This window comes from Nelumbo nucifera, chromosome 6 (genome assembly GCF_055504915.1).
Source record: "Nelumbo nucifera cultivar China Antique chromosome 6, China Antique-T2T, whole genome shotgun sequence".
In the NCBI taxonomy this organism is placed as follows: Eukaryota; Viridiplantae; Streptophyta; class Magnoliopsida; order Proteales; family Nelumbonaceae; genus Nelumbo; species Nelumbo nucifera.
Window position 1 is genome coordinate 26,102,385 of NC_142654.1, and position 23,919 is coordinate 26,126,303.

At 39.8% G+C, this 23,919-nt stretch overlaps 2 protein-coding genes and 1 pseudogene across 2 annotated transcripts; 2 read left to right on the top strand and 1 right to left on the bottom strand.

Annotated features, from left to right (window-relative positions):
- Window positions 1-7,739: 7,739 nt before the first annotated feature.
- Window positions 7,740-9,314, bottom strand: LOC104598634 (non-specific lipid transfer protein GPI-anchored 20-like). The gene is made up of 4 exons (XM_010260799.3): window positions 8,892-9,314; window positions 8,733-8,765; window positions 8,554-8,616; window positions 7,740-8,161 (listed from the first exon to the last, which is right to left on the bottom strand). The coding sequence occupies exons 1-4, from the start codon at window positions 9,229-9,231 to the stop codon at window positions 7,956-7,958; spliced, it is 642 nt and encodes a 213-aa protein (XP_010259101.2). The 5' UTR covers window positions 9,232-9,314; the 3' UTR covers window positions 7,740-7,955.
- A 6,277-nt stretch (window positions 9,315-15,591) lies between these two features.
- On the top strand, window positions 15,592-16,997 carry LOC104598633 (non-specific lipid transfer protein GPI-anchored 5-like). The gene is made up of 3 exons (XM_010260798.2): window positions 15,592-16,137; window positions 16,277-16,393; window positions 16,510-16,997. Exons 1-3 carry the CDS (start codon window positions 15,813-15,815, stop codon window positions 16,626-16,628), a joined length of 561 nt encoding a protein of 186 aa, XP_010259100.1. The 5' UTR covers window positions 15,592-15,812; the 3' UTR covers window positions 16,629-16,997.
- Window positions 16,998-20,352: 3,355 nt separating this feature from the next.
- On the top strand, window positions 20,353-21,324 carry LOC104598632 (non-specific lipid transfer protein GPI-anchored 15-like; annotated as a pseudogene).
- Window positions 21,325-23,919: the final 2,595 nt, after the last annotated feature.

Below are 23,919 nucleotides of genomic sequence, written 5' to 3' on the forward strand. Positions count from 1 at the left end.
GAGCAACCACTGAAAGAAAAAATGAAGAAAGAAAGCCGAAACAAGAACAAGATTGAAGAATTTAAAGCAATACTTTCGCAGAGAAAACGCAGAGAGGTTGTATTGGCTGTTGTTTGATTGGCGTTCCTTGAAGGACAGACAAACGAAAGAGATAGGATCCTCGTAGTGTTGAGAGGGAAACCAAGGAGTGAAGGCTGGCGGACGAGGTAGCATAGACAGGCAGATCTACTAGTGTCGGAGAATATGGCGGAGAAGGCATTACAGCACGGAGGAAAGGCCAAGGAAGAGCGGTTGTTCGGCGGTGACGCCAGGTAAGGCAGGCATGGCGACAAGGCTACCAGTTCGTTGGAACAGCCTCGGAACGGCACCTCGTTTACCGCCATTGCGGCAGTGAGACATAGGACAAGCATCATCGCTGCTGGAGATATCGTAACAGGCTTCATGACTGATTCGGTACTGCTGTCTTCCGATTTTCTTTGTGGTAGTGGTAGGAGAAACCGAGAAACAGATAAAGTGTTGCATGAAATACTTATAAGTGAATCGGAATGGCGGGAGGCTCCCTTATTTTAAAAAGAATGTTATTACCGAAGAGAGAGAGAGAGAGAGAGAGAGAGTTCCATTAGTCAGTCTACTGTTAGCTGATGGGTAATACTTGGCTACTATCCCGTACAAGCGTCCTACTAGGGTGAGAAAAAAATTTAAAAATCGAACCGACCGAAATCGAAACTAAAAGTCGATTAATCGAATCGGCCGGTTCGATTAAACCCCAAATCCTAATATCTAAATTCTGTCTAAACCTTTCAACTAAAGTATAAACCCCAAATCCTAATATCTAAATTTTAAACTATTAAATCCTAAACTTAAATCCGTAAACCCCTAAACTTTAATTTTATTGTATAAAATAAATTTGGTTGTGATGATGCGTGGATTTGCCTGCTTCCCTATTAGAGGACGGCTCGAACTAAGTATATTGAGGTTGGATACCTATTCGTAAAAGGAGAAGAGGATTAGAGTGTCCAGGTGTTTAGATTCTAGACTCAGGGTGAGCATTCGGATGTTGGGCCTTTATATAGATAGACATTGGGGTTTAAGTTCTTTTTGCTCGAGATATCTAAGGATGTTGGGCCTTATCGGCCCGTTATCTTAGGGGCATGTTTCTCTCACGTAGGTAATCGTCATCCGATCTCCCTGGGTTATACGGAGAATGGGGTCATCGCACCGGATGGGGGCGTTCTACCACCTGATTCAGAAACCGATAGGCACATTATTCTGGATAAGGTTAACCTGCCATGCAGGTCGGTACCCTGGAGGTCAGCTGGCTGTTTGGGTCTCTGGTTGCCCGGGTCGGAGAAGTGCAGGTCGGCCTTCGGCCTTCTTTACCGAGGTAGAGTGCACTGCTTTGTTGTCCCGTCGATCTCCTTAAGTCGACTTACACGTGGTACTTGGTGCTAACGTGCTTCTCGGCAGTTTGGATGTGCCACGTGTTGCTCTATGTCAGGTCAACCAAATTACTCCTCATCAGATTGGATGCATGTCCTCCAACATCGCATGAGCCAAGTATTTTCCAGTGGATGATGCAATGTATCTTGATTGACGATCACTGTTTTAAAAACCTGATCGAATTAGATGGTCGGATCATCCGGGTAATGACTATTTTGGGATAAGAACACTGTGCATGTACTCCCCCTCAAAAATCTGAATTGGCTGCCACTCCTATTCTATTAGTACTATATCTTGCCCATGAATTTAACATCAATCCACTGGTAGGATTCAGTCCACTCCTAAAAATTTTAGCTCTATCGTAGGAATGGATTAAACTATAAACCTCCCTTTTTTTTTGAAAAAAACAAAAGCATAGAATTGGTCAAAGAACTGTTAACCCAGCCAGTCTAACTGTTAAAACCGTTTTAACTCAGGAGTGGTTCACAGGTCATATTTTATAGTACATGGGGCATCAAACTTGTTTTCAAAACCTAGATCCAACCTAATATGACTCATTACATTGTATTTATATAATTTTGGTGGTAATTTTTCATTATTTATAAATATTTCATAGTATATTTTCAGAATTTATAAATACTTTTATATTTTTTGAATTTATAATATCGCGGATTGAACCACTTGACCTAAACGGTTGAACCATTAATCTTAAATGATGGCTAAAGCAGTTCTGTTTCAAGGTTGGTTTTCAAAATCTTGTTGGCGAGAGCCGAATTGGAAGTTGAATCCAGTTCTATCTCACTATGGGTGATATGAATCTGATATTGTTATATTTGTTGCAATTTGGGATTACCCTAATTTGATCCATATATGATAATGTTTAACCATTTAGTAGGCAAGTTCTACGATGTTTGAAGCATATATATGGTACCGCAAGAACTTTGACCAATCAGAACTGTTTGTTGGTATCAAAGTGAAACTCCTAAATCCTAAGACTGCATTTGGTTGCAGTGCAAATTTTGACTCAGTGCAAAATTTTTACATGCATGATTCAGTTTTGCAATTTTGCATCACTTTTTTTCTACTTCAATTCTCTCACATAAAATGGAAACTGATGAGGGCAGATTTGGCCCTCCAATGACATTGTGACACCTTGTAACAAGTGTTCTCTTCGCCGCGCCATCAAGTGCCAACCAACGTGCCTACAGCCGCCACTCCAGTGTCAAAGTGTGTCATGGGTGGGCTATGCATGTACTTTTGTATGAGGGGATTGCCAATGGCATTATTGTAATACTGTAATATGATTTCCCACCTTTTTGATGTTTCTTATTGTCACTCCCCCAAAAGCTTAACATACTCTTTGAGGGGAGGTAGGTAGTCGAGTGAGCTCATAAGCGTGTAAAGGTTAAGCACGAGATCCCCTCGACACTGTACTGTGTGCTTGTGCTTGCCACTGATTATTGCAATACAAATAGCCTTTTGCTAACTCATGTTCCATCTTGTTGCATTTTTGTGTGTGTTTGCTTTGTTGTGTAGGCTTACTTGCCCCTTTCGAGTGTCGCACGGGGCCCCAACGATTATTCCCGTGACAGTTGGTATCAGAGCAGGAGTTCCTTTTAAGCCATTCGACCCGCGACGTGAGTGACATCATGAAGCATAACAGGGACATCGTGGAGGAGATCAAGCATGGACTCTCCACAGCCCATGAGGCCGATGATGCACCCGCTGATGACATCGGCAAGGACAAGGAACCGAAGCCCAGCAAATGTGAGAAATCTTCCAACAAGCATGCAGCCGTTGAGTTGCGCATGCTACGTTGTGAAGCCACCATAGGTGAGATGCGAGACTCGATAGACGAGTTGCATCAAAACATGGAAGCCATGGACAACACACTAGTCGAGATTGAAGGTCGGTTGAGTGGAGTCGTAGACGAGGTCTGAGACATAATCAATGGCACACTCAAGCAAATTTGTAGCATTGCGCGCCAACAAGAAGCAAGCTCCTCCAACTCCCAGGTCCAAGACAAGCTTGATAGTTTTCAAGCCCAGCTCGATGAGATGAAGAACGAGTGAGCAACGTGGAGAAGAAGCACCTCCACATCAATGGCTGTCCAGGCCCAACTAGATGAAATGAGAGCGGAGTGGGCCTCAATGAAGTCTGCCACATGTGCCTCCTCCGACACCCAAGCTCAATTAGAGGAGCTCAAAGCAGAATGTGAAATCCTGAAGAGGGCCGTCGCTAATCCAGCCAGCACTTCCTTTACACATACTCCCTCCCACATCAAAATTAGGGAGCCAACCCCCTATTTGGGTACCCGCAATGCACGAGAGCTCGACAACTTCCTGTGGCAAATGGAATAGTACCTTGTCGCCGCCAATGTGACTGATGAAATGACTCAGGTATGTACTACTACTATGTATTTGACTGATGTTGCTACGTTGTGGTGGCGCAGAAGGTGTGTTGATATAGAACGTGGAACGTGTGTTATCCGTACCTGGGCTGACTTTAAAAGAGAGCTGAAGAGACAGTTCTACCCAGAGAATGTGGAATACCTCGCTCGTCGCAAGATGAAGACTCTCAAGCACGGCGACTCCCTCCATGGCTATGTCAAAGAGTTTTCAGCCCTCACATTAGAAGTCACCGATATGTTAGACAATGACTTATTGTTCAACTTCATGGATGGTCTAAAGCCTTCGGCCGAGCTCGAGCTCTAACGACGCAATGTTCAGGACCTTGCCTCCGCCATGGCCGTGGCCGAACAACTTAGTGAACAGAGATTGTCGGATGACGAAGGAAGCAGACCAGCCAGCCCACGTACCACACATTCGAGTGGGGGAGATAGACAACCCAGTCCTCCGAAAGAGAAGCCACCCTTCAACCACAAACCAGTCGAGCACCACAAGGGTAAGCAGCCACAAGGAAGTCAAAGTTACTACAATAACAATTATCAAGGGAGACCAAGTCGTCCTCCCATTTGCTACATTTGTGGGGAGGAGCACTTCACCAGGAATTGCCCAAAGCGAGCAAAGTTGAATGCCCTCATTGCCAAATTAAGTGATGATGAGCAGAGTGATGGGGAATGGAGTACCCAGGCACCAAGAGTGGGCACCCTCCAACTTTTCAATGCCATGAGGAAGAAAGGGGCTACCTCCAAACAACCCTCCTCAGTCAAGAGAGGACTGAGGTATGTTGATGTAACCATTGGCGGGAGGCCAACCAGGGCCCTAGTTGACACAGGGGCCACTCACAACTTCATATCCATTGCAGAGGCCAAGAGACTTAACTTGGCCGTTTCCAAAGAGCCTGGCTGGCTCAAAGCAGTTAACACAGGTGCCAAACCTACTGAAGGCATGACCCTCCGAGTAAGACTACAACTCGGCACCTGGGATGGAGAGATTGACCTCTCCGTCGTCCACATAGATGATTTTGATATTGTCCTTGGAATGGACTTCATGATACAGGCAAAAGCGGCACCAGTGCCTCACCTCGACACCCTGATGATCTTGGACGAGCAGTCACCTTGCATGGTCAACATGATCACCACCACCAGCACCAAGAAGAAGCAAGTCTCTGCCTTGCAACTCCAACACCACCCTCAACCATTGATGGCAGAGAAATCTACAACCACCACTAGTGCAACCAGAAGTGATCGTAGCAACTCCAGGAAGAAGTCAGCGCCAACGCCAACGTCAGTGCCAATGTCGCCACAACAACAGCAGTGGAAGCCACCTTTACAGCAGAAGCCGCACACACTCACAACTAGTAGGCCCAATAGAAGACCCAAGGCCGTGTCAAACTTTGCCCACATCTACTACCACAACCACTGGGGAGAGCGAGTGCCACCCAAACCATTTAGGGACCACATTCACATCATCCCTCAAGCTAAATCTCGTAGTAGCCCTGTGAGTCACCCTTGGGGACAAATTTATGGGAATCAACACCCTAATAATCCAAAATACCATTTTGACCCAGCCTTGGCCACCAATTTTCCTACCACCATCGGGAACCATCCAAAATCCTACATCGAAGCAGCCAGGCAGGGACTTAACTTAGGGACTAGCCATAGGTTTTCCCACCATCCGGAACATCCACTAGCCATCTACCCAACCTCCTATCTGGGCCTTGGAAGAAACCTTGTTCGTGCAGCAGTCGAAGAACCTTCCTTCACCAACAAGTTCAAGCCTCAAGCAAAAGCTAGTCTTCGAGGACGAAAACTGAATTGAGTGGGGGAGACTATAACAAGTGTTCTCTTCGCCGCGCCATCAAGTGCCAACCAATGTGCCTACAACCGCCACTCCAGTGTCCAAGTGTGTCATGGGTGGACTATGCATGTACTTTTGTATGGGGGGATTGCCAATGACATTATTGTAATACTGTAGTATGATTTCCCACATTTTTGATGTTTCTTATTGTCACTCCCCCAAAAGCTTAACGTACTCTTTGAGGGGAGGTAGGTAGTCGAGTGAGCTCATAAGCGTGTAAAGGTTAAGCACGAGATCCCCTCGACACTGTACTATGTGCTTGTGCTTGCCACTGATTATTGCAATACAAATAGCCTTTTGCTAATTCGTGTTCCATCTCGTTGCCTTTTTGTGTGTGTTTGCTTTGTTGCGTAGGCTTACTCGCCCCTTTCGAGTGCCGCACGGGGCCCCAACGATTATCCCCGTGACAACCTAGCACCTTATGACAATTAAGTGCAGCCTCTTGACAACTTGGCAGCTCGCTACAGGCAGCTTGCCACTAGGCAGCTCGCCACAAGTAGCTCACCCTCATGTAGGCTAGCACCTCAGAACAACTAGGTGACACCCGGACGACAACTTGCCTTTGCTAAGTTGATGGTGTCCCACCAGTCAGCCTGGCACAGGCGCGGCTTGGCACAGCCCTGGCACGAGCTGGCGGCCTGGCCTAGGCACCGACCTGACGGCCTAACACAGGCGTCAACCTGACAACCTCGAGGAGCTCACCACCGTACCCCGCATTTTACGGGATTGTGACTTGTAACGGCTATATTAGCTCACCCACTCCCCGATTCAGGCAGAAATGGGCAACTTTACCAGTTGGTGGCTTTATCCCCACCTAACACGAAAACAGGTCCCATTATAGCAGGAATCCAGGAACTGCTCCACCTAACCCACGAGGACTCCAGTATATAAAGACCTCACCCCCCAGGGGCAAAGAGGAGGATAAAAGGATGGTAACCCCTACTCTCTAGCTCTCTCATTCTCTAATATCATCTTCAAGCTCTCTACTACTATACTGTGCTAACTTAGCCATCGGAGTGACCTCACCGGGTAAACACCCCCGGGTCCTCTGATGTCTGGTTCCTTGCAGGCCTCTAAAAGAGCAACAAAGCTCATCAAGGTACCTCACCTACAAGCAGCTCATCAAGGTAGTTCACCTCCAAGCAGCTCATCAAGGTAGTTCATCACTAGGCAGCTCGCCACCAGACAGTTCGCCACTAGGTAGCTCGCCATTAGGCAGCTCGCCACCAGGGAGCTCCACTTCAGCCTTTGAATCACCGACCACATGGGAGCAGACGAACTGACGAGGTACTTAACCAAAAATTTACACATCACGAAAAATTGATACATGACCAAAAACGGTCACATCAGAAACCACATCACTTTGCATCATACCTTACTCTGAGACGGATAATACACCTCCATTCTCTTTCATTATGTGAAGGTCACTTCATTTTATTCCCTACTTCTGACAAACCAAAAAAATCAAATTCGAAGCAAAAGTAAATAAAATTTAGGGATTAAAATTTACACTCAGCCTTTTTGCACTCCCATGCATTTACACCAATGCAATGAAATTTGTACTGCCTAAAATTGTCTGTGATAGCGAATTCACTAAAGGCAGGCTGTGTTTGGTGCAATTTTCATTCTTGTAAAAATTAAATTTCAGAACGAACAGAATAAGAAAACATTTTCTAGCTGTGAGTCAAACACTTTTTTTTTCTTTTAATGAAAAGTAGTTCTTTTTTGTGGCATGAATTTCAGACTCTGGCCCAAGCAACATCTTGGGGGCACTTAAGCAATCAATAATATACAAATGCTAGATATATTGAGATATGGAATCTGCTTTGTACATATAGCATGCAATGAGTGATCCAATATCCTTTGGACCAATACATCCATGTCAGTGCTGTACACGTAGATCTCACATGTCCGGCTGATGTGGCAACTTTGTGATGGTTAAAAAAGTTTTCAATTCTAGTAGAGGATTTGCACACTATTCTTCGTGCCAAATAATTAGGAAAATTTATGCTTTATTAGCCATGTGGCACCGAGACCGCATTATATTCATCCATCCATGTCCAATTACGAATTATAAGTAAGAAACTGCAAATTCATTATTATTGTGCCCATATTTTACAACAATCTCAATCAAAGGATGCATTCAGTCACTCAAACGTCTCCCAAACAAAATGAAATAAAACAAACCCAATCCAATCATTCATGCCCAAAGAATAGAAAGGCCGGCCCATGTGTAGAATCCAAGGTCCAGACTTATTGATAACACAAAACCATTACTCCCAGAGCAAATAGGAAGAGCGATGGTGAGTAAATGTAAGAGGGCATAGCTGCTGATGGGTTGAGAAGGGGACGCATCCCGGGAATTGACGTTGGAGTCGCTGAATCCGCTGGTGGTGGTGATGCCACGGTTGTGTCACTCTCCGGAGGCAGAGCTGGTGGTGAAGATTCAGGGATAGAAGCTGCCCAACAGATCAGAAGAAAAAAGCCGTTAATATCACTAAAAGCTTTGGTGTTGGTGATCCATACTGTAAAGTGTAAACACAGCGAAAACTCAAGTAATAAACAATTAATGCATCAGAATGCACTCAATTCTATCCGCTCCGCTACAACCAACCAGCTGGAGTTACTGCTTACTACCCAAAGCTATCTAATTTTGGGAAGAACTCTTCCAGCCCAGGATTGAGACCTGATATTGATGTAGCTGAGAGTTGGGGTTTATCTTGGGCCAAAGCCCATCTTCATCCCTTGAAAAATTTATATTTACCACCCCGCCCCCGCCCCCGCCCCCGCCCCCACAATTTCAGTATGATTAGTTAAGCTTAAACCAAGCAAACAATGATCATCAGGTTACCTTTGGTGCTAGGAGGAGGAGCTTGTATCACAACCGGAGGAACAATCCCGACTGTTGCAGGACCTGCCATTTGTCAAAGATCATGAGTGTGGTTAGGAAACAAAGAAAGCTACACCATCCTAGCTTTGTCTTCACCACACCAATATAACAAATAAATCAGCATCTCGCTTGTTATATACCTGGAGATGCAAGAGGAGAGCCAGATGCTGATGCTGCAGAGAGAAAACAAATTCATAATTAGTATCTGAACACACTGATGAGACAAGCAAGCTTCAGAGTATAAACCATTGGCTTAGTTATGAGGTAAAATGATAAGATATATAGAAAGAGAAGGTCACATTTGCACTGGACGGGAAAACCATCCATCTTGCAGGCTCTGGGAAGTGAGATTGCCAGAGTTCGATTGAATGGTATCTGGAATGGCACATTTCCAGTCACCACAAGGCACGTACAATCCATGCTAGTACTCATAAGAGACCGAAGCGATTGGCAGCAGTCGGCAGTCGGCGAAGACCCATTGCCACTACTCCCAGTTATGTAATTGAAGCATGGCGCAAAGCTGCTAATCATGGCGTTGGTGCAGGGTGAGACGATTTGGCCGTGAGCCAGCATCGCTGATGTCGCCAACACCAGGCCAAGGACACCAGTTATGTGCCAGGAAACCTTGAGCCCCGCCATGTTTCTTCTGTGTTTTGGGGTCTGTACGTTTTATTTCTTGGAGTAAAGAGAAGCTCTGAGGGGATACAAGGGTTTAAGGTTGGTTGCTGAGGTGGAGAAGGGAAGCTGAAAGCAGTTTTATTTATAGATGGGTTTAAGAAGCGTGTGGAGGGAAAAGCTGGTAGATTTGGAGAGGTTTTTGGAGTTCACCAACCTGAGCTGACATTTTCCCCTTGTCAAATATTCTATTGCATTATAAGATTGAAAAGAAAACAGTAATTAGGTAGGGTTGTTATTGGTTGGGAACATGACATTTCCTTTTGAGCTTTATACGTGGAGAGCTGTTTGTAGTCGTTCATATTACGTGCCGGTGATTACTTCTCGAATTACAAGAAATTGGCCAAGTATGGTTTTGTACTTAGTGACTCGGTGAGTTGTAGTTGGTACTCGGTCTCGAATCTTCTCTCTCACCTGTCCTGATGACTCAAGAATGGGTAATTGAGTACTTAACTAGGGAGAAGTCATGGATCTGTGGGGGGTTTTTTGATATTTTAAATGTTTATAGATTTGCAGTGGCATTTAAAAATTTGTATTGGATTTATTTATATATATTTTTTTAAATTATTATAATTAATTCTAAGTATGTATGTATATTGGGGGATGCTTTCACCACGAAGCTCATATAAATCTCTTCTTTTCATTTCTTACACATGGCTAGTTGTTTCTAAATTAAATTATCAAAATTAAAAGTCAAAATAAAAATCTCTCTTAGGCCTGAATTGATTCTAATAAATTTAATTACTGCTCTCGCCATAAGATCTCTCTCTCATAGTCAATGTTTGTATTTTGTATCATCTTCCTCTGTTCCATTATTAAATCCCAAATCCATATCTACATATTAAGTTGTTCAAGCATAATTCTTTTTTCTTAATTTTTTTGAGTTTTTCTTTTATTTTTCTAAATACTATAAGCTCTAACTGTCGCAATGATGAATGTGGTCTCGGGTGATCATGAAACATAGTTTACTAATATGTGGCGATGTTAGATGCTCTCAAATTGAATAGAAACTTCACTAGCCTTTGTGTTTTCTAACAACCTGTAATCTAGAAAAATTATATATATCCAAGTTATTACTTTAATGGAAATTTCTTATCGAATTCTACTTGTAAAAAGTATTATCATATTTGTTATACAATTACGGGTTAAGTAACAAATTATGAGAGGCTGGTTGAGATTAAAATGAAAAGTAGTCTTCTAAGTTCGAAGGTTAGAGCGAGAGAGTACAATTATATCTTGCATATTGACCATAATAGCCAAGATATTTATGGACCTATCCATCACTAGCTAGCATACCCTCGATTTCCAATAAAAAAGCTTTTAATGTTTGATAAGGTATGATAGATGGTCCATCATAATTTTTCTTATAATAATTATTAATTGTGATAAGAAATAGCGAAAAAGTACGGATAGGCCCAATGCAGATTTCTGAATTCTACCGTAGATCTATAAACATTCAAAATTTTAATTATCCCCACTCTATGCACTAATACCCACCTGTGAATTGGCATCAATTCCGAGCTGGCACCTACCCCAACTATACTTTGGGCCTAAAAATTCTGACCCTGGGCTGAACCGTCATTCTCCCTAAGAAATAGTAATTATTAAAATTAATAATTTCTATTTAATTTTGCACATTGACTTTACTTCTCGTTATGATGTTATGTTGTAAATTCTAGATCCTACCTATCTCCCTAAACATCCCAACCCGTACTTGCTCCAAAACCCGTACATATTGAATTGGATTTTGAGAATCCAAACCCTTCCCGCACATGAAAAATACAAAATCCAGCCCGACCCGACCCTCCCCACATTCAAGGGTAGGGGTGTGTTGGATTTAGAATATGCATTTAATTTTTCATTATTTCTTGTTATATATTAGTAATAAATAAGTGAAATAACACAAACAAACAATAATTTCCAATTATTTGATTTTAAGACATGTAAACAACACGGATTATCAATTATCGTTCACATAAAATTCAAACTATTATTAAATTCAATGTCTAATACATATAGTTTATGTGCTTTCCAACAATATGCGGCTTGGGGAGGGTATCGGGTTTAGCCTAATACCACACTGTTCACATACCGGTATGGGTTGTAGAATTCCAAAACCCATCCCTGCCCCAAAACCTACCAAAAAAAACCCACTTAGTCAGGGTGGGTAAGGGCAGGTACCCACCGGGTAGGGTAGAAATTGCCATCCCTAGTTATAACTCCATGCAAAAACGTCATAAAATGGTTTAACTTTTGACACAAAAACGATATGGGCACACTAGAGGTGATTTATTTTGTTATAAGCTCACCATAGGTGATTTAATTTGATATGGACACACCACATTTTGCATCCTATTATGTGTATGGGGTATTGATTGAAACATGAAGAAGACTTTTATCATTTGGGGAAGGGCTTCAAACAAGTGATAGGTAGACCCAATTTTGCTTCCTTGATATTCCAAATTGAATATGATCTTATCTATAGAAAAGTAGCATCATATTTTTTTAATAAAGAGTATCAAAAGAGTAGTTATTTCCGCTCTCAAACGGAAGCATTCTTTTTCAAACATACGTGTTTACCCACTCTAAAAAAAAAAAAAGAGCATCACTTCAAATGGTATATAAAAAAAAAGAGCATCATTTCTATAAGATCCAAAAAATAGGTTGTTTATAAATAAAATTTGATTTAATATCTTAAATTAAAGAACAAATTTATATAACAAAAAATTGAAATAAAAAACAACCTAAAATTGCAATATAAATAATGGATGCCCAAAAAAATTGATTAGAATACCGGCCCTATACTTAGTATAGGGTGGTCATTCTCTAGTATATAATAGATAGACCTGTTCATGGGCCGGGTCGGGCCGGGCTCGGGCCGGGCTTTCACTTGTCACTAATGAAAATATACTAGGCCCGAGCCCGAGCCCGAGCCCGGCCCTGGTAAAAAGCCCGAAGCCCGACCAAATTGAAAAAAAAAAAACAATTTTCCCTATTCAAATTAGAATTAAAATTTCAGATAAGTATTTTTTTTTCTATTTAAATGAACAATGGGCCTACAAGATGGTATTTTTCCCTTTCTTTTATATTTTAAAACACAATTTTACATTCTTAAATAAAAAAAAATTATTCAAATAGACATAATCACATAAATAATTTTAAGTTTAATATTAGGTTGGGTCGGGCCAGGCTCGGGCCGGGCTATTTTGACAAAACCCGAGCCCGGCTCGAATTTATTGCGGGCCGGGCTTTTTGGCCCGAATTTAAGCCCGCAGGCCTATAAAAATGTCCAAACCCGTCTGGGGGTCGGGCCGGGCCGGGCCGGCCCGTCGGGCCACCCGGCCCATGAACAGGTCTAATAATAGATAATAGAAAGAGGAAATAGTGGAAGATAGGGGTCCTCTCAAAGCAAAGCTCAAATGTACCTCCTCTACCCTTTCTTTTCCTACACATGTGCATATTTGTTTTTAAATTAAATCATTAAAAATATAACATGCCAAAATTAAAACTCTCATATATTTTCATGGTCTCTCATAAAATCTATATTTACTCTCTAATAATATCATTCTTAAACCTCTCTCTCTCTCTCCTCCCTATCCATTAAATCCCTATTTTTCTCTTAAGTCTCTCTCTTAACCCTTTTGGCTCTTTATAATAAACTAGAGGAATAAATTAGGTGGATTTGGTTAGGTTAAGAGCCAACCTAAATCTGAACCCTAGTTTGGATCCAAACTAACGTGTCAAAACCCAAGTTTGTCCACCCAGTACATGGGATGATCCAAACTAAAGGATTTATTGCTCCTTTCCATGAGTTATCAAAATTTTATCTCTTTTTATATTAATTTAATGTAGATTTTTTCATGGATTGCTTTGATTCAGTAATAAAATGTAATAAAAAAACATGTAATGTGAACCTTTGTTATCTTCATCGGTTTAATTTTGAAATTATTTTTCTCTTTAACTTGGTTATTGATCTCATGCGAAGCACATTTTTTGGCTTTATAAGACTACACAACAGGGGTAGTGAATCCCCCAAACCCTTAACTCCCAACTCTAGTGGTAGTAGGATTTGATTCCAGGTCTCAACTACAACTAGATAGAGATCTTGTCAATTGAGCCACCATCAAGAGGTTCTCATGCTAAGCAGTTGATTTATATACCTCTCCTAATATATAAGCTATATAATAAGCTAATATATATATATATATATATATATATATATATATATATGAAGGAAAAGGTAGGGAAAGGAAGGGAAAGGAAGGGAAAGGAAGGAAACCTATACAAGGTTTATAAAAGTTTCTCTGCCTTTCACTCCTTTCCCTACTATTTCCTTCAAACCAAATGCAGCCTAAAAGATACATTTTTAAACAGTGGCCGGTGCATCACATAAGTATCTTTTAATAACCATAGAGAGAGCAATTGCCTCCATAGAAATCTAGAGAGAGAAATTTCCTATTATTTATTCTCTTTTCAATCATTTATATTTAGATTAGTTGTGTCTGTAAAATTGAATTCATCTCTACACGCCCCTTAATGGGTAATGGCCTTTGTAAGAATAAAGGCCCAGACATGTTTTGGGTTTTCTACAAGAATCCCGATGTGGATTTCTAGCCTGGCCCAACTTGACCTGTCTCTCAATAAATTAAAATTTTGTATAATTATAATATATATATATATATATATATATATATTAAATATAACGTATGTAGTGTCATACGCCCAAAGAGAAACCACCTTGTCACCGGGTTGGGGTTACATAGGGGTTCTCCCAGGGCGGGCCCAATCCAAGCCACCTATTAAGCCTGGACTAACCCAGTTCACAATTTTGTAACCCCTTATTTCTTTTTATGAGAAAAATAGAGAGAGAGAGAGACCATGAATTTAATTCATGTACCAGGTCAGATTGTAGGATATAATTTTTGTTCATCACTGCTTCTATTTTAGATGTTCCCATCAAATCCTTCTGATCGTTTTTTTTCATGGTGGGCCCTTGAGACAGAAGGAAGAAGGCTAAGGGCATTTGAAAACAGATTGTAGGATCAAGGAAGGTCGGTATGGTAATTTACATAGGACAACACTACATGAAAGTTTACTATTGAAGTCATACCCAATGGGCCAATATCATTTTTATCAGGGTCCCTTATAACACCATACGTGTTAAGTGCCTACTTGAAAGTAAATATTGGGCCAAACAGGATCTAATTATAGTTGATTGTTTGCTCAACATAAACCTAACCTTTTATCTGCAGATCTAAAATAAGCTTGTAATTAAACAAATCTCTCTCTCTCCCCATTGACTTTTACCAGCTAGCTAATTGGCATCTCCAATTGACTTTAGAGAAATTACGGGCACCCTTAGAGCAGACCAAAGGGCAGGCTGGGCTACCCTCCTTCCCTTGTGTAGCCCCATGAAGCATAAAAATGATAAATAAATAAAAGCACAAGTAGTAGACAGTAGTATTTGTTTCCTAGCCGGCCCTAGGTGTCCAGACCGGCCTGAACTCAGAATCAGGTTTGGCCTCTTCAGCCTTCAGATCCAAATTTCCTTCTGCTTTATACATATCCTCCATTCATCAGATTGGTTAATTAGCTCAGCTCAACCGATTGCCGGCCAGCCTCACCCTGTGCCAAAATAAGAGCATTTCCATTTTAGTTCCAGCACCAGTAGGCTTACTGCCCCAGTTACTCGTGCCCAGTTAGTCAAATCTATACCATCATATATTGTTCCAACTTCCAACTTGTAGTGTGAACGAATTCTATATTATATTCAAGTCTGCAGTCAATGAGAAGTGAAGCATACTATATAACTGGTTTCATGTGCATTAATTGCATCTTAACCACACTAAGAAACTCTTTCTCATTAAATAAATATTGTTAAGCAATTGGTTTCATAATAATTAAGCATGCAGTCAATAGAAATCCCTTCACTGGACGACTTTCCCCTAGTTTAGCCATGTGGGGTGGGGGACTTGTTTCCAGTGCCAGATTTCTCCATTTGTTTTCTCAAAAATCAAAATCCTCACTTGCCATTGAAGTTTCTAATCGTTTAGTTCGAAAAATGCCCACAGAAAATTAAAGAGCATTCTTACTTTTGCTTCATGAACTCAATCTGAAACTTGATTCACAATTGAATTGAAATTTCTGAAGGTATCTAGTCCACCAAAACTTGTGTATATATTATGGATAGGTAGCAATAGCACGTGCCTTCCCAGCCTCTTCAAGATGACGAAGGCCATCTCGTTATCTATTGATATTAAGATTTCAAACTGTCGAATTCTCCTCTAGATCTCTCACCTTTGAATTCTGTTTATAGCTTGCCAATCACCACTAACACCTACATTTGTTTGTTTCTACTCTCTAGCTACTAGTTTGTGATCTGTCTATATAGCTGATGCACATCCCCCTCCCTTCTCATTCAACTCTAACCCAGAAAACATATTCCCCCCATTTTCATCAGCCTGAGACCTGACACACAAAGCTCAGAAGCCACCTTTTCTGATATCACCGACCGGTGACATTGCCAGAAAATCCAATAACCTAGAATGGCTTTGAAACGGGTGGAGATGGGTTTGGTCATGGTCTTCATTGTGACCATGCTTTGGGTTGAATTAGCTGTTGCTCAATTGGCTTGCACGTCTGCGCTTATTAGCATGGCACCATGCACCAATTTCATTACGGGAAATTTCTCGACCCCAACTGTATCATGTTGCACCAACTTTGAAAATGTTGTTAAGACACAGCCAGAATGCCTGTGCACGGTGATCAATGGCACTACCACACCGTTGGGTTTCAACATTAACCAGACTAGGGCTATGGAACTACCTACGGCTTGCAATGTTCAGACTCCACCAGTTAGCCAGTGCAAGGGTACGTAAGTCTATCTAAGTGAAACAGCTATATCGATCGATATCTTTATGTCTTCAAAGCTTTTAAATAAAGACGACGTACGTTAGCCAGCTGGTATACATATACTAACATCAACTTCTCAACCTGCTATTGCCAACAGCTGCTAACGGACCTGCAACTTCTCCGGCGGGCTCACCGGCAAGTTCTCCATCAGATTTATCCAACAAAACTGCTGAAACTACAACTCCAACACCGTCAATATCAGTCTTCCCATTAGGTATATATAGGATATTAGCCAAATTAATTATACCAAGTAATAGATCAGATCGTCATTTACAGTTTTGAACCAGAAAGTGTACAGATCTGATACATTTTCAAACTATATATATGCAGGAGCTAATTCCTCGGCGACGGGGTTCTCTGACGGAAACAGTAATACCAAATCGCCCCTTCAGCTTGTTATCTTCCTCCTATTCATTGCATCATGTGCTTCGAATTTCCCTAGCTTCTGAATCTGCTCCAGGTTGTTGCATTTGCTTCAGTGAGTGTTTGGATGCTTAAGTTAATTTTTACCCAGAAAATAACAAAAGTTTGTGATTGTATTGTCGATATTTTATACTCTAATCTGTTTGTATTATGTACTAGAAATAGAGAAATTCTTTTTCCTTGTAATGTTTTTTCTTCTATCTTCCAAGCCATATTTTTCTGGTTTAATCTTGATTAATTACTAGGTTGTATTATGACACTCATGATCTAACTCCTCAAAAGCACGGAATTGAAGGATTCTTTTAGGCCACTAGTACGTTTTCGGAATTCCACTCTGCTAAGGAATTGGACCCAAAAGAAGAAATTAATCGGGGCAAGATATTGGAATTGGCTCGGAAATCATTTAATTAACAGAGTGGGATTTCTATTTCTGCTATTGTCCAAACACAGCCTAAGAATTGTTTCGTGAGGAATTATTGTAATTGCTTCCTATGTTGGGTCGTCGACAAATGGAAACAGAGGTGGCAGATCGAAACAGGTCCATCGTCCAATGTGTGTTAGCTTGGTTAGGGTCTCCATGTGTGTTCCCACTTCCCAGTACACGGCAGTAGTGAGCTGTGGGTACGTAGGGATGTGGAAAAAGTTTGTGGGTAGGAGATCCGGTCTTCTCGTTTTAGTAAATACTGCAGGGGTGTCCAACAAGTAAAGAGCACCTCTTGAAATCTTGAGATTGACGGAGAAAAAACCCTTCATGTGGTTCTGTTTTGAAATTCAGAACTCGGAGAGTACTCTCGTTCAGAATGCAATCCAATTAATCGAGTTCGTTCCGCCCGAGATTTTCCGATTTGACAGTTAACTCGTGAACTCGGTTGGGCTTAGAAGCTTCGGGTAGTTGATCAACTATATATGTTTCATACGATCACAACCAGACACCACGCCACACCACGTCAGTACGTCACCTCAAGTCTCATCTCAAGACAATACTCAATAGCCATCAACTGCTTAGGGATTCATGTATTTGGATATTTTTGAGGGAGGGCATCAGACATCAGCAGTCCACAGCTAATAATACTTTAAGATTAGATATCTCTACAAATAATATTTTCGATTCGAGTGAGATTATTTAATTCTGTTTCGTCTTTTGATATTAATTGGTCTCATCTTTGAAACCCGTTTAACCTACCAATATATAATATATAGGAGAAGTTGGCCACCAAAAAATTACCTGTATGATTCCTGCGTTTACTTTTTGTTTCACTATTAGTGGAGATCCGTCGGATGCACTGGTTTTGTTAATTAAGAATGAAACAATCAATTTATCAACAGATTAATATGATAATATAATATTACATTATTGTTATTAATATTGATAATAATAATATTATTATTATTATTATTATTTAAATAATTAATATAAATTATTTTATTTATACAATTATTAATTATTAATATAATAAAACTTATTAATAAAAAATTTAATTAATAAAAACTATTTAACCATACTAAAAGTAATTTAATAAGTTACTTATTATTATTATTAAGCAACCCGTGTACTACATGGATTGCTCTACCCGTCCTACACGGGCTGTTGATCCCGTGCCCACGAATTGCATTGCCCGTGTAATACACGGATTGCTTTACCTGTGTAATACACGGGGTTCTCAACCCGCACCGTATCCGAATAGGATTTTCGAAAGTGTGTCGAAGATGACCCAATTAGATCGTCTTCTTCACCGCATGATAAAACGGGTCCTGCGATAGCCCGGTTCTGTTTTTTACCATGTTTTTCCTTTTTTGTCGTTTTTCCCAGATTTTTGACATCTAGTGAGTTGGTTTGAGTTTCATCTGCAATAGGAAATCACAAAGCCAACTTGAACGAAGTTTAATCATATCTATTTATACTTGTTAAAAATCCAAAGGCAGAAGGTGCAGTTGAACTAACTTGAACGATGTGTTTCTTCTCTATTACCCAAGGCACAGTTGAAAATCCAAGGAAGAAGGCAAACCTGGAAACGAAAAAACAACACAAAAAACCTTGAACTTATCTCAGAAATTGGAAAAAATAAACCGGTTCTGAAAAAAAAATAATACTAACCTGAAACTTATCTCCAACTTTTTCAAAGCTTATTTCCAACATTTTCAGATTATTGAAGACGCAGCAAACTCATTCTCATACTACCAAGAAGCTGGAAAGACATTCAAAATACACATTTTTTGATAGCGGGAGACGCATCCTAATGGCAAACATCTCCTGCAAAAACTTTTATTGCAAACTATTTGATTGGTTTAGATATTATTACATGGATTTAAAAAAAATAGAAAATTATAATGGAGAAGTACGGATAAATCGAATGCAGATTTTTGAGTTCTACTGCACAACAATAAACATTCAATTGGCATCAATTCCATGCCCTCATCGATTCCAACTATACTTTGGGCCTAAAATTTTTTACGCTGGGCTGAACCCGTCGCCCCACATACTTGCCCCCAAAACGTCTCATAAAACCGGAACGTGATGCGTGTCATGATACAGGCGCATTAAGTGAAACGCATCTAGAACCCATTTCACACTGTGAAATGCATCTCCGTTAATTCCTCTCTTGTCCAAAAGCGTTTCTTCTCCCATATTCCTTCATTTTACTTCGAACTGAAACTCTTGGCGCCGGCCCGCTTTCGTAAGTGGGCAGTTCATAGAGTTCTAGTATGACTATACTTGAATGAAGTAACAGACGAATCGAAGGGCAAAAACGCTGTAACTTAAATATTCTTATATACCAATATGCCCTTATATTCTGGTTGTACTTTAATAATAAGAAGCTATCTCAGTGAAACAAAAGACAAGTGAAGGGTTTTATGGTAAAAAAATATTAGTGAAAAGAGAAATAAATTGTGTATTCGTACTTCTATAGTAAGAAATAATTGATAGATAGATAAATAGATATACAATATAATACTATAAATATGAAAAGGTCATGCGTAATGTTGGTCCCAGCAAGGGCGAGATGGATATGCATGTGGGCCTATAAAGCTTAAGGCCCGTGGACTGGACCTTGGCACTATAGCGTAATGAAACATTGGATGCTGGATTGATAAAGCCCAACCCAAGTTGCAATTCTGTCATCATTATAGAGCAAGGTTTTAAAAATCAACCTGGAACTGAAATCCTTTTGGCCATCAGTTTATAGGTCGACAGTTTGATCGTTCAGTTTAAAAGACAGTCTATTCCAACAATGGTCAAAACGGGTCAAACAAGTTGATAATCCAACTGCCCCAGGTTAATGAATTATTGGTCAATTCAACAGTTTTTTTTGACCAAAAATGGGGTTTGGGATAACATTGTTATGGAATAACGTGTTGATCTTTCAATGTGATAATAAAAAATTCACTATACCGTGAGAAAGAGTATCCCTGAACCCTTGCTAGTGTGAACGCTCATCCTATTCCTGTTCCTGGTAAATGTTATTATCATTTTATGATTCATGATGATTTGCCAGGTTTTCTCCAGCTGAAGGAAGCTAATAGGTAAGCACGATTTAATAGCCAAATGACACCATTTAATATATTTATCAATCATAGTATAGTATAGTTTATAAATTATAAACAGTTAGCAGTTGAACCAAATAAAGAAACCGTTTGTAGGAAAAGTTGGCCAACAACATATTAATTAATTTGCATTTGTCTCTAGTCTAGCTACTTGACATGCATGCATGTCATACCACAGCGCCTCTTTGTCCTACCATCAATCCCAAGTTCATCTCCTTCCTCAATCTGTAAGCTTCTCCTCTCCTTTGCGTTTTGGGCAACTACATATAACACAATATGGCACCAAGAGGGATGGAGTTGGCCCTGGTGGCAGCAGTCACTGTGACCATGCTCTGGGGAGGAGCTGTGGCACAGTCATCAGGCTGCACAAGCGTGCTCGTTGGCATGTCGCCTTGCCTGAACTACATTACTGGAAACTCTATCATCAACCCCATCTTCCTCATGCTGTTCGCAGCTTGCTAGTGTTGTAAAATCGAATCCACGGTGCCTGTGCGACGTCCTTAATGGTGGCGTCTCATCACTGGGAATCCAAATTAACCAAACTCAGGCCTTGACTCTCCCCAATGCTTGCAATGTCTAAACTCCGCCAGTTAGTGCATGCAACAGTAAGTAACTCCTTTTGGGTTGTTGAGTTCATGGCTCAACCTACACCTCTACTAGTCCACCAGAAATTTAGCGTTCTTTCTTCCACATAGATAAACATAAATTAATAGAACTCTAGATCAAATTTCTGATGAACTTCTCCATCTATTCTGCAACTTTCAGCTGTTTCCCCAACAGCATCACCAGCAGGGACCCCAGATACCAAGGCCACACCAGCAGTTGCAGCTGCAAATCCAGAATCCAAACCTACACCATCAGTGCCAACCATTCCTTCTGGTATATATATGATTAATCTCAAAATTACTAATTAATAATCCCCCTTTTCTCACTTTACTATAATTTCATATAATTGTTCAACATGGTGCAGGAGGCGGATCCAAGACTGTTCCATCAACAGGAGGCGGGAATACATCAGATGGAAGCTCCACCAAATTGACCTTTCCTCTCCTCTTCTCTGCATTGGTCATAAAATTCCCTTTGCATGGCAAAGTAAGTGAGTGTGTGTAGAGAAAGCTCCCCATTTTATATTATCTCCATAAAACATTGGTTATTGACATATTGTGTTTTAATATAAATCTGCGAAGGTAACAACATTAATTTTTTCAAAGTCTGATAAGGTCAACTTCATTTAGCAATGCTTAGATACACACCAAAAGAGTACATTGAACGAGAAAGACAGAGAAATAACTCTAATATTCCAGTTATAAAAGAAAAAAAAAAAAAAAAACAGACCAATCTGCTCTGCTGAAGCGAGAAACATGTAAATCAGAGCAGTGTGAGAGGACAATATTATGAGACCCCTGCAATTCTGCAAATGTAGATGAATTTCTGAATAATTAAATTTGGGCAATATTTCAGTGGCTCTGGATAATTAGTTTTCCTTTTTGGAGAGGAAAATAGTTACTGGGCTGGATATACTCGATCGCTAGAAGATTAATTCTGAAAATTAAATCTCAAATCCAATCTATAATGTGAACAGCTACTTACCAACTCTAGAAGGAGACGGGATTTGGTAGCCCAACTCGTAAAATGAATACTGTGTTCAAGTCATTGCATGGATGGGCCAGGAGTTTGTAGTTAGAGCTAATCAGCTAATGAAGATCCATTTAAAAATGGAGCAGGTAGAAACTTCAAAAGCTTCAATTTGGAATGCCAGACCAGACAGAGAGACTTATCATCCGTCGGCCCCCAAATTATTTGAAGTGAGAGAAAATTACCAATCTTTTCGATAATTTGGAACGCCATATTCCAATGAAAATATTTAAGTCTTCTTTCTTCTATGCAGGTTTTTTATCTCTTTAATTTGATAGTGTAGTTACACTAACAATTTATGAGGATTATACTTAACATATAGAAATTTAGAAATTTTTTTTAGATGGCATCCTTCAAAATTTTGTATAAAAAAAAAATATGAATCATGAAAGTTTAGAAATTTTAGTTATTAAAAGATAATATGAAGGTAATGACCGTATAAGAACAAATAATTGAGAAAACAACTCAGAAGGCCAGGACTAGAACATGATTGAATGCCCAAAGGGGACCTACGTATTCCTTTCTCCACCTTCCATTAATATGGATTAAGTTTCAGCCAGAAGTTGCTAAAGAAAAGCTTTTTCTATGTAGGCAGTTGAGCCAATTGGGCTACATTTTTTCTTTCATTGTTTGTGAAAGACCATCTTCAATAATTGTTTTATTTTCAATAAGCAAATATACAACATTAAGCCAAAGAAGAGGAGTCTATATAGAATTAAGGGTGTAAAGAAAACCTAATTTCATCTTCAAGATTCAACATAATCAAATCAAATATAGTAATCCCATCAAAGTCAGATATGAAACCCATACCATTTTGTTTATCAAATCAAATTCAAATATGACCTGTTTCAATTTGATAAATATCCGAACTGGTTACACTCATACACATACAAGATGTCCTAAATATGCTTTATTTATCTCTAATAAAACTATATTACAGGCTATTTCTTTATCTAATGGTAAAAAATCAGTTAGATGTGATTGAGATTTGTTGAATTAATGGTCAAATTTAAATATCCAAATATCCAGTCAATTTTGAATTTGGTTGGCCCTTATAAGAATCTGTTCGATATAAATTCAAATTCAAATTCAGATATGACCTAATTCGCATTGAATTTACTCCAATTAAGCCCCTATACAGAACTCCTGCATTAGGGGGAGAAATCCAATCAGCAAACTCAAACAAAAGATACTAGAGAAAACAAACTAACAGAGCCCAAATTAAAATAAGAAAACTTTATAGATACCCTTGTGTTTTAGAATAATACAAATCCTATTCATGATATTTATGTATCCGGTTCAATTTATGCCTTTATACTTGATATCATGGCAGACCTGGAATCATCTAGCAGCACTAACAGATTTAATTCTTTTATGCAGTTGGACACCACTTTTACCCCCAAAGCTTAAATCATTAACTTGTGGACCGATCCTTTTTATATATAAATCCTTTGTATTCTTATCTTTTTCCAATGTAGGATTTTACACTTGCATCCCAACATGTTATTCATTTGGAAATGGTGATCTTGATCTTAAAAAGACTAAATATCATATAGCTTTTAATTTGGCCATGGTTTCTTGGAATTAACTTTTTTAATATATTGTAGCAAACTCAAAAAGGAAAAAGGGAAGGATGCATATTTGGCACCATCATCCAACAGTTTTTACTGGTAAAAAAGGTGATTAGTCTGAACTATTTATCTCTTTGAAAGAGTGACTGTTCTTACTTCTTAGGCGAGGCTGGTTGACTGTCCAAGCTGACTTTCAACCATACAGTCCAACCTGGGCTTAAGCACCTTCTGTTAGGTCATGGAAGATTCCTTCTTCATGAATCAGCATTGTCATCGATTCCCAGATTTGGTTCCATTCAACAAAAGAGAGAAGAAGAAACAGAGATTCCCTCATTTATTTCCAAATATCAAAATGCCCGCCGTGACAACTGCATGTGAGATCGGGGACCCATTACAACTAATTTAACTACTACAGCATCAATCTATCAGTTGCTGCTTAAGAAAGATGTAGCAGCAGCTACAAGTTTTGGTTGGTAAAATTAAAATACGAATGGATCCAAACGTCCCAGAGTTTCCTTTCTTAATTTCCTTTAAATAGAAAGTCCAATTATGTACATTATTTAAATAA

Excerpts from the sequence above, each read along its gene's own strand:
- LOC104598634 (XM_010260799.3), bottom strand. The coding sequence starts at position 9,231 with ATGGCGGGGCTCAAGGTTTCCTGGCACATAACTGGTGTCCTTGGCCTG. Across the intron at positions 8,766-8,891 it reads TTTTCCCGTCCAGTGCAAAT|CATCAGCATCTGGCTCTCCT; the intron begins GTGACCTTCTCT and ends TTCTCTCTGCAG. Across the intron at positions 8,162-8,553 it reads TCCTCCTCCTAGCACCAAAG|CTTCTATCCCTGAATCTTCA; the intron begins GTAACCTGATGA and ends TCTGTTGGGCAG.
- LOC104598633 (XM_010260798.2), top strand. The coding sequence starts at position 15,813 with ATGGCTTTGAAACGGGTGGAGATGGGTTTGGTCATGGTCTTCATTGTG. Across the intron at positions 16,138-16,276 it reads ACCAGTTAGCCAGTGCAAGG|CTGCTAACGGACCTGCAACT; the intron begins GTACGTAAGTCT and ends TATTGCCAACAG. Across the intron at positions 16,394-16,509 it reads AATATCAGTCTTCCCATTAG|GAGCTAATTCCTCGGCGACG; the intron begins GTATATATAGGA and ends ATATATATGCAG.